Below are 11,270 nucleotides of genomic sequence, written 5' to 3'. Positions count from 1 at the left end.
TTTTGAATAGTAATATTAATTCCGTTTATAAAGAGACTATGTAATTCTGCACACGTGCAAACTTTGGAATGGACTTCATGCATCGGTGTTTCCTGAGCGCTATGATTTGTCCTTTAACCGAGACTTTACAAGAGTGCTCAGGTCCCGGTAGGCAATAAATTGGGTGAAGTTTTGGCTTAGCTGTGCCTCTGTCATTATTTAAGCCCATGGTTTGGCGGACTGCTTACTATCAGACGGACCACTAGCTCGTTTGCTTACAGAGGTCATAAAAGAACATCATGAGTTGTTATGTTTATGCGAATGTTAGGCATCCAAATAAAATTATTTCTCGTATTTTATCGTGGTTTTAACCGACTTCAAAACAAGGTAGAGGTTCTCATTTTGACTGTATTTTTATATTTGTTACTTCAGAACTTTTGACTGGGTGAACGAACCGATTTTGATGATGCTTTTTTGTTTGAAAGTTGGTACTTTCCGTGTGGTCTAATAAAAATTTCATGGTTGTTGGACTATTGACTTCGGAAATACATCAGAAAACACTTAACATGATGTCGTCAACTATAAAAATTGCTTGTGACGGTTCGATAGAAAAATATATTTACCTTTTCATTGATTAACTGTTTTCAGTTCCTCTTAAAGAGAATAAATGTCCCAAACACAACAAAACACTGTACGACTTTAAAACATTTCCTTCAGGTGTGAGTAATGAGTTTTTAAATACTGTCGATGTTTTCGAGACATGTGATAAAATAAGAGCTCGGCTGTTTCGCTTCCGCGGAGACATCTAGATTGTACTTTATTTCTCTCGCCATTACAGATTTATCGGGACTTAGAACGGTATTGTAATCAAAATGAAGTAAATATTTTATAGTGTTACATATTTGGAATTATATTTGGGCTGCTATTACTAACTATAGATTTCATAATTTTTTGTAAACATGTGTTAACTCACGCACACATTACTAAATGGAAAAAAATATTGCCCCCACTTTTCACTGATTACAGGTCTATCACCGGCGAGGTGCTGTCTGGGTAGGTACCACTGCGATTTTTATTTTTACTGCCAAGCTACAAGCATGCACTGTTGTTGTATTCTGGTTTCAAGGACTTTGTACTCAAGGTAATGTGCATTACAAGATTTAACACCTTATGACATCCCCGAGGCTTGTGCTCTCGGTCTCCGCACTTTACGCACGCCCTTGCACTGGGGGATTTTACTGTGACCCTAGGCACAGATTTCAGTGTGTATACCTCTTGGTTGTCAATACTCTTTGGGGCTCGCGAACATTTCTCCTCCTTCTCCCCTCCGCCCATCCTAAAGTGGGTTTCTATTCGTGTCCCACACATCCTCCACCAATGTTTCTCTCACAACTCTCCGCCGGAGCCCTGCAGTTGCTAAGCCAGAGGATTACAGTATCCCATTAACAGGCTTCCCCCGGTGTTGATTGCGGGGTTTGATACACAACAAAAAAACCTTACGTCCCAAGTTAACAAGCGCACAGACTACTCTGAAATTGAGACTTCTATACGGTATTCCTATATTACTATTTATAGGCGATCGTATTGTCATTTAACTGCAATAAAAATAGATACGTTTTATTGTGGTCTGATGAAAAATTACAGGTTAAGGTCAGGGTACCCTATTCGGTCTATAAGAGTGAATCCGTATGTTGTAATTACGGACGTCCTATTCGAAGGACAGGTATAATGGAGCATTTTTCGGTTAAATAACACTGCCTCAGTGGCATAGTATGTGGCATAGTACAATACCGCTTCAAGGTCCCAAGTTCGAATCTCGGACCGGGAAAAGGGAAATTGGGTTTGCTGTTCAAGCCTGGAGACTGGAATTAGTTCCGAATAAATGCTGATAGGCTAGCCCCATATTATATCATGGGGACACACATGTCGCAAAGTGAGATCCTTGGTTTCACCTCTACCTAACCTTTACCTGATAAAGGCGTGATGCGTGCATTTTAAATTGCGATGTATGGTTGATGTTTAAATTGAGTTTACAGTTGTGACAGTGACAGATATTGCACTCGCACTAGTCTGACGTAATTTGGATGAAATTTAGGAAAATTGGAAGCTATTGCCACACAGATTCACATAGATTAAATATTTTTACATATATCTTCCATGGAAGGATATTGTTATAATTGCATCTAAGTTATTAGGAGTATTCTTCTTCTTCTTTAAGTGCCTCTTCATTGTTGAAGGTTAACCGTAAGGAGTATTAGTAACGTAAATTAATTGCTTATAATAGGTCGATCTGGAAATCTTTGGGGAGACCCATGTTCGGCAGTGGACATCCTGTGGCTAATGATGATGATGGGCTCAAGTATGACTTAAGCAGAATTTCAGTATTTTTAACTACGGGCTTTTTTCAATTACGGGCGTGTTAATCAATGGACAGCTTTGATAGCAGTATAGATATATAGTTAATTTTTTAATACATAACCTATACGAGTAACAAAACTGTCCATTGATGAGAACATCCGTAATAATGACAAGACGGATTCGCTCCTGTAGACGGAATACATTTATAGTCTAAAAAAATATAAAATAGACAGGCCGGCATAATTCTAGCTATCATAAAACAAGCAACCACTCTCAATAGTCGATAGCATAATTGGACTACGCAGATCAGTAGGCCGTGAAGCCACTTTGAAAAGATAAAGAAATGGTGAATCAAAAAGAACAGACGTTGTAATTTACACAATTATTTTCAGCTTATTCTGTTGTTTATTACATTGCGACCTTTTCCTGTACGGAAAATAGCAAAAGGTTTAAATTTAGTACGCGCTACCTAGAGGCGTGTCGTACAAAATTAATATAAGAGACGACCCTTTGCATGGTTCAGTGACTTTGCTTGCATCATAAGGAATTTATTAAAACCCGCTGTTGAAGGAAAATTTGGAGATTAGCTTAGATCGTTGTTTAAAAATTGGAAAAGGTGAGAGAAATAAATTTCCCTAATTGTCATGTTCGTCTAGATCCGTTGGATTTGGAAGAAATTAGGTTTTTTTCGATAAAACTAATCTATTACTTGGCTAATGTCATCACTGTATATCTACTGACTGCTGGTCACAGGCCACCTCTACTACCTTGAGAGATTAGCGCTTAGTCTACAACGCTAGCCTAATGCGGGTTGACAGAGTTAATATACCTTCGAATTCTAATGAAGAATTCTCAAGTATGTAGGTTTTATTACGTTTTCCTTCACCTTTAAAGCGAACGATAATTGATAAACGATACACAACTTTCGAAAAGTCTTAGGTGTGCCTGGATATTTAATCTCAGACATGCATCTTGGCAGATCATTTCATTTCCAAATAAGCTATATTATTTTAAAGGCCTATAATATACGTACGGCCTGTACCTCCTCTCCAACTAAGCCATCGCCTTTTTAATAGCCTATATGTACGCCCTTCTGACAAAAAGCCTACACACTTGTTATAGATGAAAACTAATTAGAAATCCCACCTCACCTTGGATCTTTCAAAACTTAGGGTTCTGGCGGTGTACCGTCTGAAACCGGGAGTAGTTAGTTAGATAACATAGGTATCTGGGTTCCACGATGCCGTTAAGTTATAGTATTCATCAGCGATAGTGAAATACGATGAGCGTGGGTATAGATTCTGAAGTTTATACATAGATTACGGTATTACCGAAGGACTTTTAAAACAATCCCGAAGACCTGCCAAGTCATCATCGTCCACCCACGCTGTCATAAATTACGTGTGATTTTGTAAATTAGAGATGTGCTGATTTCGACAGAAACCTTTAAATTTAATAACAATATTCTAATTATTATTTAACCTCGATAAATTTTATGTACTGGCCGCAATTTTATCTAAGAACCAAAAAAAATCATATGGGCCGTGAATCTCAATCCCGCATAACTTTTATTGTCTTTTGATTGTAAAAATACAAATTTTCTATAATTTATCACGGGATTGATGCCCAATAGTGAGTCAATCGCATGAGAGGACTATATTAAATTTGTCTGTGTTACGTCTTTAGAAATTACACGACTACAGACATGAAAAATAATTAAAAATCAATTAAATATATGTTACATAACTCCTGCGTACTATGGGCTACTTTTATCCCGGGAAAATATTTATTCCAGAAAAACTTTTAAAAGCGGGCGGACTGATGCAAAAGCTAGTGATATAACATAACATTGGTTGAAACATCTCTAGCAACTTCCAAAGTTTTTACCAAAACCAAAGTCTTGGCGTCAAACAAGGGGACACAGATTAAACAGGGTTAAGATATCTCTCCCGTTTGTAACAAGCGCGGCTATTTTCCAAGAGAGAGGGCCATTTAATACGACAATAGCTTCCCAAATTAATGCTAGACATTATCACGCTATTTGAATTTCTATTAAACGTTTAGAGAAGATTCCGCGATGGTTTATTTAAAAAATAATGAACGTTATTAATTTGTTACAGTTGGTAATATTAAAGATTTATGGACGTAATGTCGCCTGTTTAATGATTGCGTACAAAAACTGTGGACCACCAGGTCCTATGTTCAAATTATATGTTGCGTGATACTTTATGTTAGTCAATAACAATATTTAGATTTTACTAGTGGTAGGTGTCTCATATGTGAGGTCCGGGTAGGTACCACCGCAATGTGTATTTCTGCCGCCAAGCAGCAATGTATAGTCATAGTTATGTCCCGCTTTGAAGGACATTGTAGCCAGTGTTTAAACTACTGGACATAATGAGACTTAACATCTGCAGTGGAATACCAAACAATACTTTATAATTCAAGGTGTTGGATGGTGTTTGTACTGTTTATGGGCGGTTTTATCGCTTACCATCAGGCGACCGTCAAGATCATCTCGTCATTCAAAGCAATAAAAAAAAAGTATATGATACAATATGGGATCTAACATTGCTGACGAAATACAGGTGTGGTCCATACTTCTGACAAAAAATTTAATAGTCATATTACATAAATCTTCTGTTAATGTCGTATCGGGTTCAACTCTTTATTTTAAAGACAAATGCTGCAATCATGCTGTATAATAATTTTTGACTTCTAAGTTTGATGAGCTAATTGTTTTATTGGCATTATTCTGTAATTAGTTGTTTATGTTAGATTGTTTTAATTTAAGCTAATTTTTGAGTTTAAAAAAAATGGAATATCTAAGTTCTACAGGCTACTACCCTTACTTATCCCGGAAAAACTGTTTCAAGCAGGCGGGACCGCGATCAAAAGTTAGTATATAATATATAAATGTAGTATGAATGCCAAGTGGCAATACATTAATAAAATATTTTTATTTTACTTAACTCCATTAAAATATTAATATTAACCACGATTAAAAACACAACAAAGCTTCAATAATCTTCATTACTAAAATACCAATACCAAAGCGACTGCAGCTAAGGAATTCCAATTCAATCCGTATCAAATGAAAGTGCAAGAACTTAAAACTAACTAAATAATCGCTCGCAGATTGCGCGGGACACCTGTGTCCCTTACAGGGATCATTAAGGTCTACACGTGCCTCCCTGGGGTGGAATCCACCCCCATTAGGTTCGGTTTACCATCTAAGCCGTAATCTACCGTGAGCGATTGGAAATGTTCTTTTCTTTTTATGTACTGTTGATTGCGATTTCAATTACACACTTGAGGAAGGAATGATGATATCAATGTTAAGGAGTCGCTAGATACTGAAAGACAGATATCCTATAGCTTATAATAATGATGGGACAACGGAATTAAGTATAATTTAGAAGAATCTAGTAGAATTTAAGATGTTCTACATTTGCTGATGGATTGTGTGAAAAGGAAACATGAAAGAGATATATTAATTAGAGAAATTAAGATAAATAAATGAGATGTTGGAATAGTACAGACTGTTTGAACAAAGTCTCATACAGAAGAGGCAAAACTATTTTAACAAAGTCTCAAAGAGAAGTGGCAAAATGTTTATGTCTCTTGGCAACTAATGATGATTAGTTTTAGTATTTTGTAACCATTACACTCGAGTACGTTATATTGTATGTAGTTAATATATTTTCATTTATTGTGCTTGTGTTAATATAGTTCTGATGGGGTTGGCATGTCCTTATGGATAAAACTCCAAAATATATATAGAATTAAAAAAAAAGAGTCTCGCAGAAGGGTTGGTAGAGAAGTATCCTTATTTATCGATACGTAGAAAGCGACTAACGTAAATTCATATTGACCAAGGTTCTGGACATGCTCACACAGTAGGTGATGCAGATTTGGATAAGCTACTTTGATGTTTACGGTATTAAGATCGTCTTACAGAGATGAAAAACTTACAGTAAGATACTGGAGTTTAAACATAATAAGTCAACTTAATCAATAATAATATTAGGTAAAATTGAATATGTAAAAAATAATAATTCCAAATAAATAATTCAATTATCAACTCCATCAAAATTCCATACGTGAAATTAAAAATACCAAATAAAACCAAAAACATTTCAATCATGAAAGCTATGCACAATAATCAAACGCATCGGCACAATGAGAGCCGCACCTTACCGACGGGGGGTGGGGGGTCGATGGGGGGCCGATGGGGGCCGATGGGGGGTATTTTGCGGCTATTCCAATTATACGTCTTATGAAATAGTTGTGTCGCCGGGTGACGATTTCGCGGATGCCCGCAATATCGACGGGACGCGATCGACGATTGGAATTTTTGTTGTAATACGCTTTGGTGATGAGCGAAGCGATTCTTAATGATAAATGTTTATTAGTACTTAGAATAGATAATTAATCATTAAATTACATCCATGAAACGATATTAATAGTGCTTAAGGGAGAAATTCGAAATTAAGTAAAACAACAAATTACTAAAGCAATTTTAATATAGGTACATACTCACTGATTCATGCTTTTTATATCCAAAAGATTAAGCTAAGTCGCAAGCTGCCGAACTAGGGCACTCACTTTTTGCCTTACAATTTAACTGTGTATAGGTATTTCAAATCTACAATTTCTGGGATAGATAATGGGTACTAGAGGATTTATTTTACATAGAATTAAGATGCTTTATTTGGCAACAAGTGTAACAGTAAACGCGCTTTTCACCCCTTGAGTTTATTTATTATTTATTATTATTATAATTCAATGAAAGTTTACAGCACTTAGCCAAAACACTTACATCTAACAATATAATCTAACTCTAAATCTAACAATATTATGACAGCGATAACAATAAAATAAAATTCAAACAAATAACAAAATAACTAAAATTATTTCCAACACTTAACTTACTAAGGAACATTTTGAAGCGTTTCTAAATATAACTTAATACTATTGTAAACATGACAAGGTTTGTTATAAAATATATCCAGATCTGTGTGATGAGCGTGCACGGCATTGAGAGTGCGACCGCCCGGGCGGTAGGTGCTGACGCGGCGCGACGTGTGCGCACTCCCGCGGCAATGCAAACAGATTCCTGCGCCTACGCGGGCCCTCCACTCTCTCATCACTAACCATAAACCGAGCCGGTGTGCACGCAATTCCAATCCGCTCAAGGGCTGTAGGGTTGTCTACTTTGTTGATAAAAAGATGATAATAGTGTATCAAGAGCAAAAGGTTGCGTCTGTACTCCAAAGTATTCAACCCTACCATACCCGTGACATACATAGAAGGGTATAAATATGGGTAATATCCATACACCCGTTTGAATAGATATCGAGCGAATTTTCTCTGAATTCGCTCAATTAACAAGATATACATGCTTTGGTACGGGTTCCACACTATAGCGTTGTATTCAAGTCTACTACGGACATAGGCTTTGTATAGCGTTATTACTGCTCTGGAGCCCTTAAAAGTAGAACAAACCCTCATTACAAAGCCTAGAATTTTGTTGGCCCCTTCACAGGTGGTCAAAATGTGTTGTTGGAAGGACAACCGAGAGTCTAATATTACTCCCAAATCTTTAATTTGGTCAACTCGATCTATTAATTTACCACCAATGTGATAGCCAAATTGCAATGGTTCGCGCTTTCGAGAAAATGATATGGTTTTACATTTAGCTATATTAAAATTTAGCCGATTTTCCACACTCCAATTAAAAACAGCATCTATATCATTTTGCAAAGCTATGCAGTCTTCAGATCTATTTACGCCAACAAACAATTTTAAATCATCTGCAAAAAGAAGGCAGTGTGCAGTATTGACTACCTTCAACAGATCATTGATCATAATTATGAATAAAGTCGGCCCTAAAGAACTACCTTGACTAACGCCTGATCTTGTATAGTAAGAATCTGACTCACATCCATTCAGACGTACGTATTGCATTCGATCCTGTAGATAAGATGCAATAAAAAGGAGTAACTTTGGTGTGAAGCCCAAAGACGCCATTTTACAAAGAAGGATATCGTTATCCACAATGTCGAACGCTTTACTAAAATCGAAATACGCAGAGTCCACCTGTCTACCGGCATCCATCTCAATGGTCGCGTAATCAATAAAGTTAATATGGTTCGTTGCCGTCGACCGTTTCGCCCTAAAACCGTGCTGCTCGTCAGCAACCCAGACAGCGATTTGCTGTCTTATGCTGTGATCAATAATACTCTCAAATAACTTACCAAATACAGAGAGCACCGCTATAGGTCTATACGTGGTAATATTTTTGGTCGCACTGTCTTTAGGGACAGGCGTTACCCTGGATATTTTCCATTGCTTCGGATAGGTCGATGTCTTAAGAGAAAGGTTGTAGAGGTATAATAGCGGCTCTTCCAAGATCGAAAAACAGTCCTTCACTAGGAAAGGCGGAATCTCATCAGGACCAGCGGCAGAGTTAGGTTTTAGGCGGCGAATTGCAAGTCGAAGCTCTGACGAACTAATACTCTTGATGGCTACTCTAGCAGCACTACCCGCTTGATCTCGATCACTGTCTCGTTGGGCTAGCAGAACGTCCAGCTGCGGTTTACCCTCATGAAAAACCGAACTGAAGTAGCTTGCAAAGGCATTTGTAGCCTGCTGCCCCATTACTTTTTCATTGTTATATTCATATTCATCAGATGTGTATTTTGTGTTCCGTTTGCTTTTGATATACCGCCAGAATTTTGTTGGGTCACTCGTAATATCACGTTCTAAGGTTCTGATATGCAAGTCATATGCAGATTTAATTAAAAATTTTACATGCGTTCTATAGTATTTAAATAATTCTCTATTATAAACTTTTCCTTCGGTCTTATATTTTAAATGATGATAAAATTTATTGTGAATATTGTTAATAATTTCTTGCGTGTACCAAGATGGATATGTATATGGGCGTTTTCCTAAGTAATACTTTTTTAAGGGGACAAATTTATTTATATTTACATTAAGTTTTGTATAAAAGATAGCGATAGCCAAGTCAATGTCAGGTTCTTTATATATATCAGTCCAATCAGTATCCTTTAATGATGCATATAGGCAATTTGGCGACGACATTGAATTACGTTTCGGGGCAGTTATTAGGGGCGGTGGATTGGCACCACCACGGAGTAATTTTATTGCAACGGAAAGCGGGGGGTGATACTTATCGGGGGGCACCAGCACATCGTCAGAAGTCGACACACTCACACAATCTCCACCGAGTCCACTCAAGTTATAGTTATAGTCAACTCGAGTTATATTCACCAAGCTATTCTTTTTTTACCCATTTAATCATTATCTTATCTACTAACTAAATAAAATTATATTTTTAATATAGTGTTTCATACATAGTATAATGTGTTTAAAAGTAATTTATTATATCCCGCAAACACATGAGATTGATCCAAACGGAATTATGTTAGACAGCTAGTATACAAATAAAATAAAAAATAATACGCTTCCGAAATTCCATTGTAATGAAATTTTGAATTGTGTTTAACAAATATTTACTAGAGAGTCATTTCGTAGTTCCCTCCTAAAAGTCCTTTATTAATGTCTGATACTGTTCACTCGAATATTTGAGTTAACAACTCAAAGTCATCAAACGATCATCGGTTTAAACCTACTGAAGTCTGCAAACAATATTTATGAAAACAAGTATCACAATATTATTCACTGAACATTTATAAGATTAATTGTTGTGTGATTTTGTTATTTTAAGTTATATTTTCATGAGTCTCGTAATAAATATATAATACTGGCTTTTGCTAGTGGCTTCACCCGCGTGGAGGAGTTTTCCGGGATAAAAGACCCGCTATTTTCTCGGGATATATATAGCCTATAACCTTCTTAGGGTCTTAAACTATCTTTATACAAAATTTCATAAAAATCCGTTTAGTAAATTTTGAGAAAATCGATAACATACAGACAGACAGAAAATGGGACTTTCATTTATAATATGTATAGATTATGTTTAGTAAACAAATGTTTTGTTATTTCAAATATATAGGTACGTGATTTATTCAAAGGTAGACTATCTCTCATGGACTAACACGAAAAAATATAATTTATCAACATCCCTAAAATGCTACAAAATATTTTTACATAGGGTAAAAAAATCAGAATCTCTTATTTTATCTGAAATAAAAATTGTAAATCACCATTCTACGAGTACTGAACAATAGTTTTACGACAACAGGAGTTAGAAAGTTTATTATTTTTGTTTCAATTATTGCTTATTAATTGTTCGCGGCTCCACTGACGGCAGTAACTTCTTTATCCCAGGACAAAAGTCTCCTACGTACCAATCTATCAAATCAGATCACAGTTATAATCCATTCCATATTATATTAATCCATATATTACTTATTATCACAAACTTTCGCAATTTATTTACTATAATGGTATTAAGAACTTATAATTAGTATGAAGTAATATAAGATTATTAATTAAATTAATATTGGTTTCCGCTGCTCTTATGAACATGGCCTGGTTCTAAGGAGCCTCACGCGTCTCCATTGCGCGAAGAATGAACGATATAGCCGCACGATCAAGGTTTTAAATTCAGTTCATGGATCTCTATCGGAAGGGCGATTCATTTATTGGATTTTTATTATATTAACATTCTATGGCAAATTATTTTGTAATTTTGAATTTGTAAATACAATCTCTTAATCATTCTAACCTAATAGCATTAATAAGAATTAAAATACGTTAATTTGTAATATTGTATTTTTTACAGAATTGAAGTAATATGGAAGTAGAATCTTCAATTACATGGTAAGCGTCAGCTCGCAAAAGATCAGTGTGATAAAAACACTCTCTAGAATCCTGAAATGAAAAAGCACTTGTAACATTTTATATTTATATACGTATATTTTCACAATTATATATTACTA

The 11,270-nt window shown here is 35.8% G+C and overlaps 1 protein-coding gene across 1 annotated transcript in view; it reads right to left on the bottom strand.

Annotated features, from left to right (window-relative positions):
- The window catches only part of LOC119190384, a 39,696-nt gene extending 30,696 nt beyond the window's left edge, over nucleotides 1-9,000 (bottom strand). The window contains exon 1 of the mRNA XM_037442140.1: nucleotides 8,849-9,000. Within this exon, the coding sequence (XP_037298037.1) occupies nucleotides 8,849-9,000 (152 nt within the window). The remainder of the gene's footprint in view (nucleotides 1-8,848) is intronic.
- Nucleotides 9,001-11,270: the final 2,270 nt, after the last annotated feature.

This window comes from Manduca sexta, chromosome 4 (assembly GCF_014839805.1).
Source record: "Manduca sexta isolate Smith_Timp_Sample1 chromosome 4, JHU_Msex_v1.0, whole genome shotgun sequence".
NCBI classification, from domain to species: Eukaryota; Metazoa; Arthropoda; class Insecta; order Lepidoptera; family Sphingidae; genus Manduca; species Manduca sexta.
This window is presented reverse-complemented; position numbering and strand designations above follow the sequence as displayed.